At 49.7% G+C, this 22,865-nt stretch overlaps 1 protein-coding gene across 4 annotated transcripts in view; it reads right to left on the bottom strand.

Annotated features, from left to right (window-relative positions):
- ATP9A (ATPase phospholipid transporting 9A (putative)) overlaps positions 1-21,240 on the bottom strand; it is a 110,119-nt gene extending 88,879 nt beyond the window's left edge. For 2 of the 4 annotated variants that reach the window (XM_084777924.1, XM_084777925.1), the window contains exon 1: positions 20,768-21,029. In XM_084777924.1, coding sequence (XP_084634050.1) covers positions 20,768-21,009 — 242 coding nt within the window. In that variant the 5' untranslated portion in view covers positions 21,010-21,029. Of the gene's footprint in view, positions 1-13,357; positions 13,509-20,767; positions 21,030-21,170 lie in introns of those variants that run through there. The other 2 variants (XM_084777927.1, XM_084777926.1) reach the window with 2 other exon arrangements.
- Positions 21,241-22,865: the final 1,625 nt, after the last annotated feature.

Genomic DNA, 22,865 nt, shown 5'->3' with positions numbered 1-22,865 from the left:
CAAGGACAGCCAGGGGTACACACAGAGAAACCCTGTCTCAAAAAACAAACAAACAAAAAACTCTATGCCAAAACAGAACCCTTTAAGAACAAGGAGTTGAGGTATGGGCACAGTTCCATGGCTCCTGAGCTTTGTGGGAGGGCTAGGTCGAGAGAGAGAGAGAGAGAGAGAGAGAGAGAGAGAGAGAGAGAGAGAGAGAGAGAGAGAGAGACAGAGACAGACAGACAGACAAACAGAGAGAGAGACAGACAGACAGACAGAGAGTGACAGAGACAGACACACACACACACCCCTACTATAAAATAAGAAAAAAAAAAAGAAAAAAAAAAGCCAGACCAGGCCAGGTAGTGCACATCATTAATCCCAGCACTTGGGAGGCAGAGGCAAGAGGACCTCTGTGAGTTCGAGGCCAGCCTGGTCTACAGAGAGAGTTCCAGGCCAACCAAGACTACATAGAGACCCTATCAGAAAAGAAAATAAAGTCTGCTGTGGGTCTGGGTGCTCTGCCTACTGGCAATAGACCTGCCCAGTATATGCAAGACAGTTCTTTCTTTCTTTCTTTTTTAACTTATTTATTATGTATACAGTATTCTGGCTGCAGATGTACCTGCAGGCCAGAAGAGGACACCAGATCTCATTATAAATGATTATGGGCCACCATGTGGTTGTTGGAATTGAACTCAGGACCTCTGGAAGAATAGACAGTGCTCTTAACCTCTGAGCCATCTCTCCAGCCCCAAGACAGGAGTTCTGACCTCAGCACAAGAAAATTGTGTGTGTGCACCTGTACATTTTTAGATGCCAAAATACATGTGATTTTTAGCAAATGATTAAAAGTGTTTCTAAAACGGGAAGCTGGTGCCAGGCGTGGTGGCACACACCTTTAATCCCAGCACTTGGGAGGCAGAGGCAGGTGGATCTCTCTGAGTTTGAAGCTAGCCTGGTCTACAAAGCAATCCAGAATAGCCAAGGCTAACATGGAGAAACCCTGTCTCAAAAAAACAAAAAAAGTGTTTCTAAAATACACAAGAAGCTGGTTGGGAGCTGAGAGGAGGAGAGTGACTAACACGGGCTGACAGGAACATTAGCTAAAATGCACATATACTTCTGCACATACACTTCTGCACTTATTTTCTTTAATAATTTATTTTTATGTGCACTGGTGTTTTGCCTGCATGTGTGTCTGTGTGAGAGTGTCAGATCTTGGAGTTATAGATAGTTGTGTTGTGAGTTGACGTGCAGGTGCTGGGGACTGAACCGGGGTCCTCTCAAAGAGCAGTCAGTGCTTTCAAGTACTGAGCCATCTCTCCAGCCCTTCTGCATGCATTTTTAAATGAATTAATTTTGAAATAAATAAATAAGAAGCTTGGGCGGTATCTCGGGCAGAGTTCTTACAAGGTGTGCATGGGGCTCTGGGTTCTGCCCTTAATACTGAAAATAAATATCAAAGTGCAGCGCTCACAGCTCACAGGTGGTTGGCTTCCGCCATGGCAGCGGGTAGCTATGTGTGTCCTGCCTGTGTTCATGATTAACTCTCCCAGGCTTTTCCCATGCCACAGTCACCGAGCACTGCTTCCTCACTGCCTGCACTTCCTCTGATCTAGGCCATTTGGTCATAGGCTGTAAAACAGGTGTAGCATGCAGCCCACAGCAGGCACTAGGCACAGCGGCGACCTACAAAGTACCAAGTGTACTGGCGCATGACTGTGATCCCAGCATGTGGGCAACAGAGGCAGGAGGATTCAAGAGTTTAAGGCAGCCTAGGCTACACAGTAAGTTCAAGGCTAGCATAGGCTACACATGACTCTGCCTCAAAACAACTAAAATGAAAATCCATTTACTCCCGGACACCAAAACCGACAGTTATAACACAGTCTGCACATTCAGTGAGTGCGGGCCCCATGCACACCAGTGAGTCCTCCAGCTTCCAAGCGGCCATGCGCGGCTTCCAGCCAACCCCTCTTGCCCATGAAAAACTATCTCACAGAAAATCCAAAATGGGAAGGAGAGATAGGCTGTGGTCCTGAGTTCTGCCATGTCATCCCACTGTGGAGTGTCGCCCCTGAGCGCCTAGACTGACAACTCTGGAAGGAACCAGGACAGAGGCAGGCCACACGCCAGTGACTATGCAGCAGCAGCCCTGCCCCACTCTCTCCCCCCACCCACCCCACCCCCAGGGCCCCACAGTGCCTGACACCTACCTCTGTATATCCCCAAGCACCAAGTTTCAAGGCCCATGGGCGCTACTCACTGTCACTCACTCCTTCTTCGAAACAATGAGCAGCTTCCTGTAATACCAGCACTGGAAGGCTGAGGCAGGAGGATTACTACAAACTCAAGGTTAGGCTGGACTACACAGTGAAATCATGTCTCAAAAACAAAACAAAATGAAACACAGAACGACCGGGTGTGATGACACAAGATTGAATTCTAACCCAGGAGGCAGAGGCAGGGGTTTCTCTGAGTTCCAGGCCAGCTAGGGATGATACATAGTGAGACCAAGTCTCATAAAAGCCAAGCTAAGGTAGAGCTATTCCCAACTTTCTGAGAAACCGCCAGACTGATTTCCAAAGTGGTTGTGTAAGTTTGCACTCCCACCGCAATGGAAGAGTGTTCCCCTTGCTCCACATCCTCACCAGCAGGTGAAGTCGCCCGAGTTTTTCATCTAAGCCATTCTGATGGGTGTGAGGTGGAATCTCAGAGTCACTTTGATTTGCATTTTCCTGATGACTAAGGATGTTGAGTATTTCTTTAAGTGTTTCTCAGCCATTAGAGATTCCCCTGTTGAGAATTCTCCATTTAACTCTGTATCCCAATTTTTAATTGGGTTATTAGGTTTATTGGTGTTTAATTTCTTAAGTTTTTTGTATATTTTGGATACTAGCCCTCTGTCGGATGTAGGGTTAGTGAAGATCTTTTCCCATTCTGTTTTTGTGTTTGTTTTTTTTTTGAGACAGGGTTTCTCTGTGTAGCCTTGACATCCTGGACTCATTTTGTAGACCAGGCTGGCCTCGAACTCACAGCAATCCACCTGCCTCTGCCTCTTGAGTGCTGGGATTAAAGGCATGCACCACCACGCCCAGCTCTTTTCCCATTCTGAAGGCTGCTGCTTTGTCCTACTGACAGTGTCCTTTGCCTTGCCGAAGCTTTTCAGTTTCGGAGGCCCCATTTATTAATTATTGACCTTAGAGCCTGAGCTGTTGGTGTTCTGTTCAGGAAGTTGTTTCCTGTGCCAGTGTGTTCAAGGCTCTTCCTCACTTTCTCTTCTATTAAGATTTACTGTATCTGGTTTTATGTGAGGTCTGGGAGTCTTGTGGAAGAGCGTGGGCGGGGAGGACTGAGGGAGCTGGAGGGGTTAAAGACACCACAAGCCCTACAGAGTACACCAGCCTGGGCCCATGGAGGCTCACAGGGACTGAATCACCAAAGAAGAACATGCATGGGCCAAGCCGTGGTGGCGCACACCTGTAATCTCAGCTCTCGGGAGCCAGAGGCAGGCGGATCTCTGTGAGTTCAAGGCCAGCCTAGACTTGGACTACAGAGTGAGTCCAGGACAGCCAAGGTTACACAGAAAAATCCTATCTCGGAAAGAAGGAAGGAAGGGAGGGAGGGAGGGAGGGAGAGAGGGAGGGAGGAAGGAAGGTGAATTAGCTAGACACAGGCCTCCTAAACATATGTAGCAGATGTGCAACTTGGTCATCATGTGGGTCCCCTAACAACTGGAGCGGCGGCCGTCTCTGACTCTGCTGCCTGCCTTTGGATCCCTTTCCCCTGGGTGCACCGCCTTGTCTGGCCTCAGTGGGAGAGGATGCACTTAGTACTGCTGGGACTTGATATTCCAAGGTGGGTGAGTACCCATGCAGGGCCTCCCCTTCTCTGAGGAGAAGTAGAGGGGAAATGGGGGAGGGGGTGAAGATGGGACTGGGAGGAGAGGAGGGAGGGAGGGAGGGAGTGGTGGGGGCTGAGATCAAGATGTAAAGTGAATGAATGAATAAACAGACAGACAGACAGACAGACAGACAGAAAACAAAACCAAACAAAAAAACAAGCTGGGGCTGGAGAAATGGCTCAGTGCTTCACAGTGCCTACAGCTGTTGTAAGGGACCAGAGTTCAATGACTAGCCCCGTCTTCGGACAGCTCACAGCCCTCTGTAGCTCCAGCTCCCAGGGATCTGACACTCTCCTGGACACCAGGCATGCGATACACATGCACAGATGAAGGCAAAACACTCACTCACATACTAGAAATTTCTCTTTCTTTTTTTAAGTAAAATGAAAATCTCAAACAACAGAGCACTTGAGTGGTCCTGACTTCGGCCAGTTTTCAGGGAGGGCATCACTTGCTCCAGCTCATGGGCATAAGCAGCACAGTCCAAATGTGAGCCACACAGTCCTGTTTGATTACGCAGTCTCTGAAGCTAGTCAGGCCTTGGGGAACCGCCACTATGAACTTTCATCTCCCTTTCCCTGTTCCCATGGAGACCAGCAGCAAGCCACTGCCCCAGCATGGCTGCAATGTGGGCGGGGCTCTGGCACAGAGAAGCCATTAGGAAAGTCTGCCAAAGCCCTGTGCAGTCAGGTGGTGGTGCATGCCATAACCCCAGCACTTAGGAGAATGAGGCAGGACTTTCAGGAGTTGTAGGTCAACTTTGGCTGCACGTTGCATTCCAAAACAAAATAAAGGACATAGAGATATTACCTCTGTTCCAGAAGGGAGGCTGACCCAGGAGTCAAGCCAGGAAGGCCTTGAGCATGAGGCCAGTTTAGCGTTCAGGCACCTTCAGCAGGGAGAAAACCCCTGGACTCCAACTACGCTATAAACCCCCATTTTCAGGGAAGCTAGGCATGGCTGCACCAGGCCCTCTCACCCACAGTTGCTTGAGGTGACAAACTGTTACCCATGCCTGTCATCCCAGCTGATACAACTTTGGGACCAACCTGGGCTACATAGTGAGACCCTATTTCAAAAAGACTGGACTAAGCTTACTTAACTTTTACTCATTTGAGCCAGGCATGGTGGCGCACACCTTTAATCCCAGCACTCGGGAGACAGAGGCAGAAGAATCGCTGTGAGTTTGAGGCCAGCCTGATGTACAAAGTGAGTCCAGGATAGCCAAGGCTACACAGAGAGACCCTGTCTCGAAAAAAAAAAAAGTTTTACTCATTTGACAAACACTGAATGGCCACAGACTCATAAGTAACTGCTCAACAGGCCATAAAGTAAACTCACCCTGTAGGACTACAGAGCATTTACAACAAACATGAAGAAATTCAGGCTTTTACAGAACCTTCCAGAAACCCACATAATACAATGCGGTCAGACCTGTTGAGCATCTAATAACTTGGGAATGTGGTCAATAAACTCCTCCGAAAACAGTGTTCTCCAAGATAGCTAATCAAGTGCAGGCTTTTGCCACCAAGTTTGTCCAGTCCACAAAACCCCACGTCGGTAGAAACAACACCAGCTCCATAAAGATGTCCTCTGACCTCCACATGTGCACTGTGGTGTGCTGCCGCTCTGCCTCCCGAGCACCAGGACTGAAGCCTTGTGCCACTGCATCTAGCATAATACGTATACATTTTTAAAATGCATAAAGTTTATCAAGATATCTGCGATACAAAAATTGTAATTTACAATAGTAAAAACAAGCTGGAAGCAATTTACTGACTAGCTAGCTATTTCCTCGGAGGGAAACAAACCTAAGTGAAGCATGCACACCCTCAGCTCACAAACTCCTGCAAATCCATCTCTCAGGAGCCAAAGCCCTCTCCAGTCCTCCACCACCACACACAGATTTTTTTTTTTATTCTTTAATAATTTCACACATCCACACAATGTATTTCTGTCATATTTACCTCAGTCTCAGTCTTCCCCTCCAGCTCCTCTCAGGCCCCCCCTCAACTCCTGCCCCCTGAGACCATGAGCTCAAATAAAGCCTTCCTGTGAATTATTTTCTCAGACATCTGATCACAGCAATGGAAAACTGACCAAGACCCTTGCCAACACTTGTGAACGTCAGACTTTATGATTCCAGCCGTTCTTTTGTTGGTTGGTTTCTTATTTGCATTTCCCTGATGAACAATGTTGTCAAGTACCTTTTTGTGCACACACAGATTTTTTTAAAGGTTGAGCGTGGTATAACTCTGGGGGCAGGGGGAGGGGGGCACAGGGCGGGGGAGGGGGGCACTTTCGTAGCATATGCGAAGGCCCTGGATTCCGACCCTAGCACCACGAGGAGGTAAAGGTGATGCCATCTATGCACTGTATCATTAACTCCTCTATAACAGGAAGCATCACTTTAATACTCAGTGGGAAGGGCTGCTGCTTGTAAAATCCCACTGGAGAGCTGGGTGAGATGGCCCATAGCTGTAATCTAGGGTCCTATGAGATATGCACAAAGTGAGGCCGGCCTCAGTGCAAACATCCCACGGGGACCCCAGACGTGGGGGTTCTCACTGCAGTCCTGGGCTGTACAAGGTCTTCCTGGTCCCACAGCCCGCCCCTCTGTGGTTTTACCATGCAGGGGTCTCTGTGACCAAGGCCCTGGTCCCATGGACACTCATTCTAGCACCCAGGGCATTCAGATGGGACACTAATGACTATGTCCCCAAGGCTCAGCCATAGGTTATCAACTGCTGGGAAATCCTGGTTATGCTACAAAGGCCAGCTGGGGTGGGAATGAAGGAGCTTCAGCCATCAGGCAGGTGTGGGCTCAGTCTGTGATCCATGGCCCAGGGTCATGAGGCTGATGACCTCAAACAAGTGTGGGGGTGGAGGGCAGGAAAATGAAAGGAGGAGAAAGCAAACAGAAAGGACCAGAAGCCTCAGGGCAAATGCTGAGTGACCAGGCTGGTTTTCTTTTCTTTCTTTCTTTCTTTTTTTTTTGTTTTTTTTTTTTGTTGTTGTTGTTGTTTGTTTTTTTTTTAAGACAGGGTTTCTCTGGGTAGCCTTGGCTTTCCTGAATTCACTTTGTAGACCAGGCTGGCCTAGAAACTCACAGCAATCCATCTGCCTCTGCCTCCCAAGTGCTAGGATTAAAGGTGTGTGCCACCACACCTGGCCTAGGCTTGTTTTCTTTTTGTTTTTATCTTTTTGTTTTTTGATCTACACTAGTGGCTTGCCTGCATATATGTCTGTGTGAAGGTGTCAGATTCTGGGACTACAGACAGTTGTGTCAGCTGCCATGTGGGGGCTGGGATTTGAACACAGGTCTTCTGGAAGAACAGTCAGAGCTCTTAACAGCTGAGCCATCTCTCCAGCTCCTGGGCTGGTTCTTCAAGCTCTACAAGCTTGTTTTCCTGGGGCGCCCTGCATCAGGACCACACATGACTCCCCAGATGAGCCTTACCCACACAGGGCAAGGGGCTGGCACCTAAGACTCCAAGTTCACCTGAGCCTTCCTTGGCCATGCTGTGTGTCCCCGTGCACACAAGCTGCTGCTGCCAGGTGTCTGCCTCTGGTGTCCCCAGCACTGAAGCCGGCAGCCATGGAGTTGGTGCACAGTAAATATTTACGGAGTGCATGAATGCTTGAGTCACTGGGTATTTTTAGTCTGTGTGCTATGCTATAAATTTCGATTGGCTTTTGGGTGAGTGTTTGCAGGGCTGTCCTTGTGTGAGAACCATGGAGTGTCCCTGGGCTGGGCTGGCTTACCCAGACATGAGAGGCCTCTCTCTCCAGCTCTTCCTCACTTTGTCTCAGTTGTCACTGTGCTTTGGACCACAGAGTTCAGAACCAAAGCTGGAAACAGTCTGGGAAAATGCAATGTTCTTCTTCCACAAACTAGAAACATGGGCCTTTTTTGCTCTTTTTTTTTTTTTTTTTTCTTTTCAGTCCTAGGGCTGCAACTAGGCCTGGTCCTACCTAACGACATGCTCTACCACTGGGGCATACCCAACAGCCTCTACAACGCCTTTTAAAATTATATCTGTGCCAGGCCTGATGTGTGCATCTGTAATCCAGCCATTCAAGACAGAGGCAATTTTGAGGCCAGCCAGGGCTACAAAGCAAGACTGGCTTAGGTGGGGGGGGGGGGAGGGGTGGTAAGGAGGCATTTGCGGCAGGATGTGGTGGCTCATGTCCGGAATCCCAGTCCTCAGGAGGAAGAGGCAGGAGGATTACCATATTTTCAAGGCCAGCCTAGAATATGGAGTAACATCCTGTCCCATAAACAAAGTTGAAATGCTGGCTCATCATCAGCCACTATGAGGCCTCCACTGCCACTCCATTGCCACGTGTCTGTCTCTACTTCAGCTTTCTGTGTTTGCTGCTATCACATCTCGGCTTGGGGCTTTTGTTTGTGATACTGAGGGCTGAATCCAGTATCTCCCACATGCTAGGCAAGTGCTGTTTCTGTACTTCTCTGTGTGTATGAAGAGGCATGTGTGCAGTGTGTGCTTATGAATGTGTTTATTCATTATGCATGCATCTTTATTGTTTTGCTTTTGAGACAGGATCTTACTATATACACTTGGCTGTCCTTGACCTATGTAGACCAGGAATTCATGCCCTCGAATTCATGGAGAACACCTGCCTCTGCCTCCCCAGTGCTAGGATTAAAGAAGTGCACCACTACAACTGGTTTTTTTGTTTTGTTTTGTTTTTAATTTAAAGGCTAACTGTATAAAAGCAAGTGTGACCAGGCGATGATGTCACATGCCTTTAATCCCAGCCCTCAGGAGACAGAGGTAAGTGTATCTCTGAGTTCGAGGCCAGCCTGGACTACAGAGTAAGTTCCAGGACAGGCAGAGCTGCACACAGAAACCCTGTCTCAAAAACAAAACAAAACAACGACAGAAAGCTAAGGTATGTTCTAAGTCAATGATTTCATTTTAAAGGGTGAGAATAGGGCCCAGAGAGATGGCCCAGATGTCAAGAGCACTTGCCGTTCTTGCCAAGGACCAGAGTTCAGATCCTAACACCTACACAGTGGCTCACAAACATCTGTAACTCCATCTCCAGAGGATCTGCCTCCCTCCTCTGTCCTCTGTGGGCACTTCACACATGTGGTACACAGACACACATGCACTCAGAATATGGAACAGCTTCACCAACTAAAAAATACATAAAAATTAAAGCTGAGAATAAAAATTTAAATATTTTCTACTTTATCTTTCATTAACATCAGCATTACTCATGGGGGTGCAGATCAATACTAACCCTGAACACAGACACCATTTCTGAGAATATGGAGTTTACGAGTGTTACCAGCTCAGCCTCCTGGGTAGCACAGAGAGGTACAAGCTTGGGCTGAGGGTGTAGCTCAGTGGGCAGGACACTTGTCCAGCACGCACAAGGCACTAGGATCCATGTCCAGAGTGGAGCCGTGCATCTAAGGACCCCAGCACTCAGGAGGAAGAAGCACTACGATTAGAAGCTCATTACGTTTTTACTCGTTTACGTGAGTTGCGGGGGGGGGACAGGCCATTTCACACACTCGATCAGAGGACAACCTGAGGAAGTCGATTCTCTCCTACCACCGTAAGGGACCTGGGGAATCAAACTCAAACCATGAGGCTTGGCAGCAAGCACCTTCACCTGCTGAGCCATCTCACCAGCCCCTTTACCATGCTTGTAGGAAGTTCTTAAAGCTGGACTGAAGACAGCAGCATCAGTTTAAAGTGAAGTTTTATTAGTGACAGTGAGGTAGAACTCCCTGCCAACACTGCAACCAGTAGGTACTATATGATGTTTGTGTTGGTGTTACAAAGGATCTTAAGTTCAGACATTAGACAATAAAAATCTAATTTTGCCCAATTATGCTGGCGTGAATCTAAGATCAAGGTAGCTGCCATTTGGCTTCATCTGGGGCCCCTCTCTGTGGTTTTCAGGTGGCTGGGCCCTTCTACTGCAATTCCTCATGTATTGCCGGTGTCCCCACTGCATCTAGGCCACCCTAACTATCTTGCTCTATCTGTATTACCTTTGGTTTGGTTTGGTTTTTTGGTTTTTCAAGACAGGGTTTCTCTGTGTCGCCTTGACTGTACTGGACTCACTTTGTAAACCAGGCTGGCCTCGAACTCGCAGAGATCCGCCTGCCTCTGCTTCCCGAGTGCTGGGATTAAAGGCGTGTGCCCTCTCATCCGGTCTTTATTACATTTGTATGTAGTTATCTATGGGAGCATGTGTACAGCCATCTGCTTGCCACAGTGCACAGACGGAGGTCAGGTGACAGCTCTGGACGCCATTCTCTCCTTTCCCATGTCTGGGATTTAATTTAGGTCCTTAGACTCACTTTTACCCACTGAGCCATCTCAACAGCCTGTGTTCTGCTTTATTTTTGCCTTATTTGTACAAGCTTTATCTTTTTTGTTGTTGTTCTTTTTTTTGTTTTTCTTTTGTTCTTGTTTTTGTTTTTGTTTTTCAAGACAAGGTTCCCCTGTGTTATCTTGGCTATCCTAAACTCAGTTTATAGACCAGGCTAGCCTCAAACTCACAGCGATCTGTCTGCCTCTGCCTCCCAAGTGCTGGGATTAAAGGTGTGCACCACCACGCCCGGCTCATATTTTGTCTTAATGGCCTTATAGGAATCTGGGGGTGGAGAGTATAATACAGTCCATAGCACCTCTCAAGCACACCCTTCTAATAGTTCAACTCACCTCAGCGTCAGACCTGCAAGCACAAGCCCGTCATCCCGCTACTCTGGAGGCTGAAGCAGAAGGATCCCAAGTTCAAAACTAGCCTCATCTACAAAGCAAGCTTAAGGCAATGTAGAGAGACCCTGCGTTAAAATAAAAAGTAAGAAGAGACCCGGGGTGCGGCTCAGAGTACAGAGCTGGCCTCAACAACGAAGCAGAATAAGAAGCGCCTTCCAATTCTAAATTAAAAAGCTGGGCCATGGAGGCTCAGAGGTTAAAAACACTGGCTATTCTTCCAAAGGTCCTGAGTTCAATTCCCAGCAACCACGTGATGGCTTACAACTATCCATAATGAGATCTGGTGCCCTCTTCTGGCCTACAGGAGTTATATGCAGGTAGAACACTGTATATATAATAAATAAATTTAAAAAAGAAAAAAAAAAAGCTGGGCCAGATGTGGTGGCACACACCTTTAATCCCAGTACTCAAGAGGCAGATGCAGGTAGATCACTGAATTCAAGACCAGCCTGGTCTACAAAGTGAGTCCAGAATAGCCAAGGCTACACAGAGAAACCCTATCTCAAAAAACAAACAAACAAAAACAAAAAATTTAAAAAGCTGACCCCGCAGTGGAAAACAATGGGCCAGATATTGAGTCCAGGGTCCACAAGGTCTGCTTTGGTTTGAAGACAGGATGAGACACTTTCAAAGAACACCACGAACAGGGACACTCAAAGGGAGTGCTGGCTTCATGAGCTCAGGGTGACTCTGGCCCATTAAGAGCCATTTAACAAAGCCTGGGAACAATGCTGGCTGTCACAGTTGCAGGGGTGAGGCACTGCAGGCATCCAGCGGGTGGAGCCTGGCACACTCCATGATAAACGGGCAGCGACTACCAAACCCTGAGCATCAGTACTGCTGAGGGGAGCATCACCACAACCTACCCCAGGCAAGCCACAGACTGCCCACAAGGCCACGGCCTGCCAGACCCTGCCACGAACAAGGTGCTGTTGCCTCTGCCTCTTCCTCAGAAAGGGTAACAAGGGCTAGTCTCTGAGAGGCACCAGAGGGGTTGGCACCTGGGCGTCAAACCGTTCCAGCTCTCCCCTCTCAAATTCAGTGAAGACAGAGATCAAGGCAGCATGAAAGTTCCCAGCCCAGGGCTGGAAAGGCGCTCAGCACTTCCTGCTGTCTCCGAGGACCTGGGTTCAATCCCAGTAACCACCAGGTGGCTCATAGCTTCTCTAACTCCAGCTCAGGAACCTGATGCTGTCTTCTGGCCTCTGAAGACCTCGGCACACAGTTGGTGATACAGACACAAAGTTAGAAATTGTAAGATAAATAAAAAGGTTCTCCAGTCTGGGGATGTAGTTCAGAGGTAGACACCCTGCTATACGTGAACCCCTAGGCTCAGTCCCCAGTACCAAATACAGCAGCTGTGGTGGCGCACACCTGGAGGAATCTCAACACTCAGGAACCATGTGGAAGCAGGAGGGTCAGGAGTTCAAGGCCATCCCAGGCTATATACCAAACTGGAGGCCTAAGATACCTGAGACTCTGACACACACACACACACACACACACACACACACACACACACACAATATCTCTGTGTACAGTCAGATTATCTCATTTCCTTTCAGGACTTTGTGGCTTGAACACGACATGTTTGGTCAGAGCCAGTTAACACAGGCCACTGTCCCTTGCACACCAGCCACAGCGCCCAGCAGTTGGACAGCTGCCTCTTTTTTTTTTTTTTTTCAAACAGCCCTTGTTTTCATTTATGTTGTAAGAAGAGACTTCCTGCCACCGCTACAAAGAGAAAACAAACATGGCCAGGAGCAAAGGAACCAGACAAGTAACTCACTGTTCCCCGTCGCCTGCCTTTGCGCACGTGTACTGAGCTTGTCAACACCCACAAACCACAGGACAGACACTTGTTAAGAAAACCAGCTTCCAGCCTTAATATGAGGGGAGGTGCCTAATCTCACTGCAACCTGATGTGCGCGTTTGGTTGATAGCCCTGAGGGGCCTGCCCTTTTCCGAAGAGAAACAGAGGCGCCGTGGGGGGGGGGGGGGGCTGAGATCCAGATGTAATGCATGAGATGAATAAAGCTGGCAGAGCCAGGTGGGGTGGCACATGCCTGAAATCCCAGCACTCAGGGAGGGAGAGGCAGGCAGACCTCTGAGTTCAAGGCCAGACTGGTCTGCAGTGAGAGTTCTAGAACAACCAGAGCTACACAGCGAAAACAAATAACCAAACATGTCAAAAAAAATAATAATAACAACAACAACAATTAACAATTGAACCCGGGGCAGGCATTTAGCTCCCGAGCATAGCACTTGCCTGGCAAGCACATGGCCCCAAACACCAGATATGGTGGCAACCTGCAATGCTAGTTCTCTGGAGGTAGAGTCAGAGGAAGGCTGTTAACTGTGAGTTCAAGGCCAGCCTGGACCATATAGTCAGTGCACCACCCCCTTTTCCCCCTAGTACTGAGACTAGGACATGCTAAGGAGACCCCGTTTCAAAACAGACAGCAAATAAACACCAAAGTCCATTTCACCTGAGGCAGAAGGAACTTGCTGTCCGTGACTAAACTTGAGTGGCTACAAAGAGAACGGGGCGTTCTGAGAGTAGCCAAAGGTCCAAACACAGGCCACTCAGCATCTGACACCTCTGAGCTACCATGGCTCCAGTCAATGTCAATTTGCAGTGGCTCCTCTCCTTGCGGACTGGCACCAGGGGCTGCCCCTCCCCCACCCCCGGGGGCCCTACCTGGCCTGGCATCCACACATCCTCTGGTCTTTACAGGGACAGGCACATCCGGTTTCCTTGAGTGGCAGAGAAAGAGACTCTGTGGCTGGCAGTGGATGGCACAAGAGGAGCTGGCAGAGGGCATGGAGATTACTTCCTGATGGCCCACTGCCAAGACTTCCTCCCACTGTTTGTACTCAAATCTGCACAGAGCCCTCCTAGAGACACGGCCACCCGTCCGAAGAGAAGAAGGCGACAGGCAGGAAGGGAGAGCGGCTCTAGACATCACCCAGCAGCAGAGTGATGGCCACTCCTCTTCACGCCAAACAAAGGAGCTTACTGAACACACTCCGTGTGTGATAGCTCACAGCTGCAATCCTGAAGTAGCGTCGCACTTTGAGGCCAGCCTGGGCTACAAGAGACCCTGCCTCAAAACCGGCCAAAGCTGGGCTGGAGAGACAGGACAGCAGTTAAAGAGTGCTAGCACCACCTCAGAGGCTCACAACGCTTATCTCCTTCTCTGAGAGGAATCTGAACGTACCTGTGCTCACATGCACATAACCTCCCAACACACACACACACACACACGCGCACACACACACACACACACACACAGAAAATAAACCTTTACAATGACAAGCCCACTGGTTGGTTGGTTTTTCTCCCCCCACTTATGTTATTTATTTATTTATTTATTTTTGGTGTTTCCATACAGGGTTTCTTGGTGCAGCCTTGGCTGTCCTTTTTGCTTTGCAGACGAGGCTGGCCTCGAACTCACAGAGATCCACCTGCCTCTGCCCCTCAGAGTACTGGGATTACAGGTGTGTTTGGTTTTTAAGACAGGGTTTCTCATGTCTAGCATGGTGGCTCACTCCTTTAATTCCAGCACTTGGAGGGGGAGGGGGGACCGGGAGGGGCAGAGGCAGGCAGATCTCTGTGAGTTCGAGGCCAGCTTGGTCTACAAAGAGAGTCCAGGATAGCCATGGCTACACAGAAAAACCCTGTCTCGAAAACCAAGGGGCGGAAAAAAAAAGACAGGGTCTTGGCTGTCTTATATAGTCTTGGCTGTTGTGGCATTGACTCTGTAGACCAGGGTAGTCTCAAACTCAGAGATCCACCTGCCTCTGCCTTTGCCTCCCAAGCCCTGGGGTTAAAGGCGTTGCCACCTGGCTCTTTTATTTGTTTTTTGTTTGTTTGTTTGTGTGTGTGTTTGTTTTAATACAGAAGTTTTAAAAATGTGTATCTTTAAAAAGTGTCATGCTCAGCTGGTTGGTGGTGGCCCATGCATTTAATCCCAGCTCTTGGGAGGCAAAGGTAGGTAGATCTTTATGACTCTGAGGCCAGCCTGGTCTTCAAAGTGAGTTCCAGGACAGCCAGGGCTACAGAGAGAAACTCTGTGGGCAAACAATCAAAGAAGCACCACCAGGAAGTGTCCTGCTCAACGCTGAGGGTACAGCTCAGCTGCTGGAGTGCTTGGCTCTATGCACTCATCCCTGGGTTTGATCCCAGCACAGTTTAAAGAGGACGTGGTGGTGCATGCCCCAAGTCCCAGCATCGCCAGGTCAAGATGGAGGATTGGGAGTTCAAGACCATCGTTGGTTGCGTAACAAGTTCAAAACCAACCTGGGGTACATGAGGCCCTGTCTCAAAAAACAACAGTAACAACAAACAGAGAAACCTCTGCTCTGAGGGGTGGAACCACGAGGGCTGGGCCTGAGTGCCCCCCCCCCCAGTCAAGCTTGTCTGAGCATCACCTCAACTTTGACTATAATCGCTCAGGCCTTGAATCCCTGTGCTGGTGAGTGAGGCTGGGTCAAGACCCAGGCACCTCTTGGGTCTTAAGTAAACATTTCTCACGGCCACCTCCACCCCACCCCACCCCACCCCACCCTTGAGACACCCATCCCCAGCAGAGTTGCCATCCAGACCCCACTAGCACCATGGGGATGGGAGGGGGAACTGCCCAAGGTCTCTCTCGGCTTCCCTTTGTGGCTGAAATCAGCTTCCAATGTGTGAGTAACTCACAGGCCATAAACCTATTTCTTCAGAGCGCTAAAGGTCTGAAGCCCAAAGAGGTCTAATGGGGACTAAAGTCTGCGTCTAGGCTGCATTCTGAAGGCTCATTTCCCCGCTTCTGAAGGCCTTCCATACCATGTAACTCCTGACACCTACACAGCAGCTTCTTTTTTTTTTTTTAAACAAAATTTTTCTTTAAATGACTGTCTTAGTTACTTTTCTATTGCTGTGACAGACCACAATGATCAATGCAACTTACAAAAAAAAAAAAAGTGTTTACCTTGTGCTAAGGTTTGTGAGTAGCAGTCTGGGGTCAGCTCTCCTCAGGAATCAGATCTCTCCTTCTGTTTGGAGGAACCTGGAGGCAGGTCTGTAAACAAAGCTGGCCTCGAATGCACAGAGATCCCACCTGCCTCTGCCTCCCAAGTGCTGGGATTAAGAGCGTGGGCCAGCAGGCCGGCTCCGCCAGGTTTCTTACAGAACCCAGAGCCCACTAGCACAGGGATGGCACCACCCACTATAGCTGGGCAGTCCCACATCGAGCATTAAGAAAATGCCTTATCAGGCGGATCGCTGTGAGTTCGAGGCCAGCCTGGTCTATAAAGTGAGTCCAGGACAGCCAAGGCTACACAGAGAAACCCTGTCTCAAAAAACCAAAAAAAAAAAAAAAGAAAAGAAAAGAAAATGCCTTATACCGGGTTTGAGTTCGAGGCCAGCCTGCTCTACAAATCAAGTCCAGGACATAGAGAAACCCTGTCTCAAAAACCAAAAAATAAAATAAAATTAAATTAAATTAAATTAAATTAAATTAAAAAGAAAAGAAAATGCCTTACAATCAGATGTGTACGGAGGCATTTTCTCAATTAAGGTTCCCTCCTCTCAGATAATTCTAGCTTGTGTCAAGCTCATCTAAATATTAGCTAGCACACCCTATTTTACTTTTTAAATCTGTAACCGGTTTTTAACTATGTGTATGTGTGTACGTCTGGGGATGTGGGCTCTAGGGACACGGAACTCTGGTCCTCTGGGGAAACAGCATATACTCCTTACCTCTAAGTCGTGTCCCATTCCTCTTTTTTTTGTTTTGTTTTGTTTTGTTTTGTTTTGTTTTGTTTTGTTTTTTTGAGACAGGGTTCCATGTAGCTCAGCCTTTAAGGCAGAGGAGATGACAAAGCCTTGCTGCTCCTGCCTGAACTCTCAGAGTGCTGGGATGACAGGCAATGCGCTACAATACCTCGTTTTATGCAATGCTGGGGGTGAAGGCCCGCCAGGCGCCCCTCCAACTGTGCTGTATCCACAGGGACCCTTCACCCGTTTCCTGAGACAAGAGCTCTCACTCTGTAGGCTGGCCTAATCCAGAACTCATTAAATGGCTGACGATAACCTCGACTTTAGCCTGCTGCCTCTGTCTCCCAGAGAGCTAAGATCACAGGCACCCCCCCCCCCCATGAGCTCTGGTTTTATGTGGTTCCGGGTTTGAGCCCAAGGCCTCCCGTGAGCTAGGCGAACACTCTCCCCACTGAGCCACGTCCTCGGTGCCAGGAAAGCTGCTCATTGTTTCAAATACAAAAATACTGTTAGAATATATACGTGTGTAAAATGCATATGCATTTACGCCCAACTCATACACAGAGCATAGTAGTCTTCAGATGTTAACGCAGCAGACGTCAAAGCCTTCTTGCCGAACTGGGGTAAATATGACCTGGTAAATCTTAGGTCAGCTGGGGCCCAAGCTCCTTGGCTTCCTGTGGTCTCACACGTGGCCTCCCACATGGCCTCCCTCTGATGGAGTACTTCTGTATGTTAACGTCAAAGCCACACATCTCTAAATCCCCACCATCAAAGGCCGCCTCTCATCTCCAAAGAACACCATAGGCTGGAGACGTCGCTCAGGTTGTAGGTGCTTGCTCGGCATGCAGGAAGCCCTGGAGTCCACACCTTGCACACCATACACGGGGTGTGGTGGCGCCCGCCTTTAATCCCAGAATTTAGGAGGCAGAGGCAGAGGCAGGTGGATCTCTGTGATTTTGAGATCAGCCTGGTCTACGGAGGAAGTTCCAGGGTAGGCAGGACTACACAGGAAACCCTGTCTCAAAATGATAAATATCAGAAGAGCACCCTGGGCGGCACGCACCAGGGTCAAGTTCATATCCGTGACCATGTGTTATCATCAGACCCCGGCAACAGCTGAGGTGTCCTACTGCCTACGGTTGTAAACTTTGCATGCGTCAAGTCTCAAAACAAACCAGCAAAATATATTTGATTTTTTTTTTTTGTCATTCCTACTTTAAGGAAGAAAAAAAAAGTCCATGGGGTCGGGGGAATGACTCAGTAAGAGCACTGACTGCTCTTGCACAGGACGGGGGTTCAATTCCCAGCACCCACATGGTGACTCACAACTGTCTGTAACTCCAGGTCCAGGGCGATCTGACATCACCATCTGGCCTCCACAGGCACTGCACACACGTGATGTACATATACACAGGCAAGGAAACACTCATAAACAATTAAAAACGGGGCTTGGGCTGGAGAGATGGCTCAGAGGTTAAGAGCGCTGTCTGCTCTTCCAGAGGTCCTGAGTTCAGTTCCCCAGCAACCACATGGTGGTTCATAACCATCCATAATGAGATCTGGTGCCCTCTTCTGGCAGGCACCTATGGAGGCGGAATGTTGTATACATAGTAAATAAATATTTAAAAACCCACAGTGATGTTAAAAAAAAAACAAACAAAACTGGGACTTGGCTGGCCTGGAACTCACAAAGATCTGCCTACCTCTGCCTTGTAAGCGGTAAAATTAAAGATGTCTCAGTGGTTACGAGCACTAACTGGTTTTCCAGAGGTCCCAAGTTCAATCCCCAGCACCTACATGGTGGTTCACAGCCCCCTCTAACTCCAGTTCCGGGGGGAATCTGATGCCCTCTTCCGGCCTCTGACACGCAGTGCACTGGGCTACATAGTGAATAGGGCTACACAGTGAAACCCTATCTCAAAAAACAAAACAATTAAAAAATAAATAAATAAACAAATAATAAACCAAAATAGCAACTATTTACTTTATGTATCTGTAGGGGTACAGAGGAACACCAAGGTGCATATGTAGAGGTCAGAGGCCAACCAGCTGGAGCTGGTTCTCTGCATCCACCCATGGGTTCAGGGGTCAAGCTCAGGCCATCAGGCTCAGCAGCAAACATTTTTCCCTTCAGAGCAATCTCCCTGGGGCCTCACTACGTAGTTGTGACCAGGCTGGCCTCGAACTCACAGAGATGCCCCGTCTCTGCCTCTGCTGGGATTATAGATGTGTGTTCTACCATACCCAACAGATTTTTTGTTTCTTTTGTTTTGGTTTTTCGAGACAGGGATTCTTTGCGTAGCCTTGGCTGTCCTAGAACTCGCTCTGTACACCAGGTTGGTCTTAAAATTACATAGATCCACCTGCGCCACCACCAACACCCCACGATTAATATAAAATGATTTGCTCTACTCTCTCCAGGCCTCTGAAAATCTGTGCCTTGGCTGTGCTGGACTTGCTTTGTAGACCAGGCTGGCCTTGAACTCACAGAGATCCACCTGCCTCTGTCTCCCAAGGGCTGGAATTAAAGGCAGGCACCACCACCGCCTGGCAATGGCACATGCCTTTAATCCTAGCACTCGGGAGGCAGAGGCAGGCGGATCTCTTGTGAGTTGGAGGCCAGCCTGGTCTACAAAGTGAGTCCAGCATAGTCCAGGATAGTCAAGGCTACACAGAGAAACTGTGTCTCGAAACCCGCCCACCCAAAAAAAGGTGTGTACCCCCACACCCAGGGCATATTTCTACCCTATAAACTATCACTCTTTAATTTATTGCTCGAGTTCTTCTGTTATGCACTGACCCTGGGCTTCTCAACCCCAATTTCCATTTAAAATCATTGGGGGGGGGGGGCGGCCTTTGAAAAGATACACAATCCCAGCACTCGGGAAGCAGAGGCAGGCAGATTGCTGTAAGTTCGAGGTCAGCCTGGTCTACAAAGTGAGTCCAGGACAGCCAAGGCTACACAGAGAAACCCTGTCTCCAAAAACAAAATACAAAAACAAAACAAAAAAAGACACACAAAAGCCAGGCCTGGTGGCCCTGGGTTGTCATCCCAGCTAATCAACTAGGGTGGCTGAGACAGGAGGATCACAAGCTTTGAATCTCTCCTGGGCTCAGAGTGCACTCACAGCCAGGAGAATTTCAGTGACACCTCAAATAAAAGGCAGAAAAGGCTGAGGACACAGCTGAGCTTCTGCATGCACCCAACCTCTAGTGCTGAGAAAGAAACAAAGAGTCACATACACAGGACCTCCAGCTCGCAACAGAATCCCAGGCTGCCGCACAGCATTCCCACTTCCGTTATGTTCTGTATGGCGCCCAATACAATGTAAATACCGCCTAAGGAATCCGACCAGACCTTGGAGGGCTTGCTGACACGTTCAGGACATGAGCGATTTCCGTGTTTCACATTTCGAATATCAGCAGGTGGCTGAATGTGTGGACACAGAGGCCACCGGTACAGATCTCACATTCTCATTTCAAAGTCTTACATGGGGCAAGGATGGGCGTCAACTTTCCCAGGGAAACCCCTACAACTGCCCAGACAGGAGCCCACACGTATTAGTCAGACCTCAATCACCTGGCACAGTCCTGCACCTAGTGAAGAGCCACGAATCAACCACAACACATTAGAATCTGCTGAGCTTATTATTTATTGGGAGGCTTGGGGTGGGGTTCCAGGCAGAGCTCTAACTATGTGTCTTCATAAAAACACACATTCTGGGGGCTGAAGTACGTGTAGCTCAGGCTTGAGGGCCTGGGTTTGAATCCTAGCACCACCAAAACCCAAAACAATAAGAAAGCCAAGAAACACAAACACCACCCGCAGGAAGTGTGGGGCAGGAAGTGTGGGAACCTTGTTCCAGCACCTTCCCGCCCCCGCCCCCACCCCCCAGGCCTTCCATTTCCGTTTCCCACTCGGTATAGTTGAGTAGAGCCTCAGACGTGAGGCTTCAGAGAAGCCAGGCACAAAGAGCCCACAAGATGGCAGCTGGCATCTCCCCTTCTTACACTGACACCTGGTTAGCAGCCCCACCCAGCTCCAGCATCTAGGGGCCAAGCCACAGGGAACCCCGGAGAGGGCGTCGCAGGCCCCGCCCAGCCGCATCGCCTCACCTGCGCGGCCCGTAGGAACACACCTCCCAGGTCCCACCCCTAGGGGCTCTGATTGGCGGGTGGAGGCGCAGACAAGGACTCTGCGTTCTCCCCAGCCCAACCCTTGTCCCCAGGGCATCGCGACCCGCCCGGGCCGCCAGCCCCTGGGGGTCCCCCGCGTCCCACGACAGGCTCCCAGGGGCCGCGGAAGGTGTCCTAACCCTCCCTCCCCACGGCCGGGCCACTCACCCCCCGCGCGGCCTACTGTCCACCCGCTTCTTGTGGCGCACCGGCTGCAGCGGGATGCTGTCCGTCATGTCGCCGCCCGCCGCGCCCCCTGTGCTCCCCGCGGCCTCCGCACCGCCCCGGGGCAGGGGGAGGAGGCGTCGGCAGCGGGCGGGCCGGGCCCGCAGCGCAGGGGCGAGGTCGCGAGCGCCGGGCCACGCGCGGAGCCGCCCGCGCGGCCCGACCGACGGACACGGCCGCACCATGGGCCCCGCTCCGCGCTGCGCCCACGCGCGCGCCCGCCGCCCGGGGCCGCCGCAGTGTCCCCGCCCCGGCCCGCGCCGCGCGCCCCCCCCCACGCGCGCCCCCCCGGCCACGCGCCCCCCGCCGTGCCCGTGCGCGCGCGCGCTCGCCCCGCCGCACTCACCCCACCCCGGGCATTCTCTCCTGCTCGCTCCGAGCCGTGTGCACACACACCCCGCCCTGCTCACCCCACCTCCACGCCGCGGCCACCAGCACACACAGCCTGCCTACTCTGCTTCGCTCTGCGCCTCGGGCCCCCCCCCCCCGAGGTTCGGGATCGGGGCTGGGGGAAGATGGGCAGGTTTTGAGACCCACACACCCCTTGCATCAATTAAACCCCTCCCTCCACCTGCATGCCTAAATCTCAGTAACAGACTTACAGCTACGCTTTCACCCAAACACCCTTACAAGTCTCTAGACACAGCCCTGCTCCAGCACTGATGGCATGCATAGGGTCTGTGCCTGTCAGTCTGTCTGGCCCTGTCTCCGTCTCTGTCTCGAAAACATTATTGTGAAAATAAGAAAATTCAGGGCTGCAGAGATTGGTTCAACATTTAAGAGCACACACCATCATCACTCGACCCACTTGCAACTTGGGCCCCAGGGGATCCGAGACCCTCTTCTGGCCTTCCAGGACACCTGCACACATGTGGCATAAACTCACACACTCACACAGGTATGTGCTGGTTTAAAAAATAATAAAAATAGCCCTTTTTAAAAAAATTTTTTTATTTTTTGGTTTTTCGAGACAGGGTTTCTCTGTGTAGCCTTGGCCATCCTGGACTCACTTTGTAGACCAGGCTGGCCTCGAACTCACAGCGATCCGCCTGCCTCTGCCTCCCGAGTGCTGGGATTAAAGGCGTGCGCCACCACACCCAGCCTAAAAATAGCCCTTTTTAAAAAAAAAAAAAAATCGGTACTTAGGAGCCGAGTTTGGTGGTACATGCCATTAATCCCAGCACTCAGGAGGCAGGGGCAGGCTATCTGAAGTCCAGGCCAGCTTGGTCTACAGAGCCTAGGACAGCCAGGGATACGACAAAGAAACCCTATCTCAAAAACAAAAACAATAGACAACAAAAATCAGCATATGGGGGCTGCCAGAGAGATGGTTCAATGATTATGTGCTACATACACTTGTAGAGGACCTAGGCTCTAGGTTCGATTCCCAGCACCTACAAGCTCAGGGCTGTCTGTAATCCAGTTCCAAGAGGAAATGATGCTCTCTTGTGGCCACTGTCGGTACTGCATGCATACGGTGCAAAAATACATGCAAGCAAAACACACCTAATAAAAATGCACAGATCTTTTTTTTTTTTTAAATGAGTACGTAGCTGGGAGTGGTGGCCTACACCTTTAACCCCAGCACTCGGGAGGCAGAGACAAGTGGATCTCTGTGAGTTCGAGGCCAGCCTGGTCTACAAAGTGAGTCCAGGACAGCCGAAGCTACACAGAAAAACCCTGTCTTGGAAACTAAACTAGACTAAACAAAAACATGACAGCAACAAAGGCCTTTCATTTCTTTCTAGTGGATTTATGAGTTTAATGTGAATAGGAGGGACACCTTAGGAATAGGGAAACATTTGAGAGCCTTCGCAAAACAAAAGACGCTGAGGTCTTATGACCAGTCTCTGTTTTTATAACCATGAGTGACAGTCATGTGTCTAGTGTGTTTTATGTTGTACTGACTGCCTGGAGGACTTCGTGGTTTTCTCGTGTCTTATGGTAACATATGCTCTTATGAGCTAATGGCTAAAAGGTTGTTATGGTTGTTTTTGACTTTTTTGTTTAAAGATTTATTATGTATACAGTGCGCATTAGA

The sequence above is a fragment of the Acomys minous genome (assembly GCF_964271855.1).
Source record: "Acomys minous genome assembly, chromosome: 3".
NCBI lineage: Eukaryota > Metazoa > Chordata > Mammalia > Rodentia > Muridae > Acomys > Acomys minous.
Note: the sequence above shows the minus strand (reverse complement) of the source record. Positions and strands in the feature narration are given on the sequence as shown.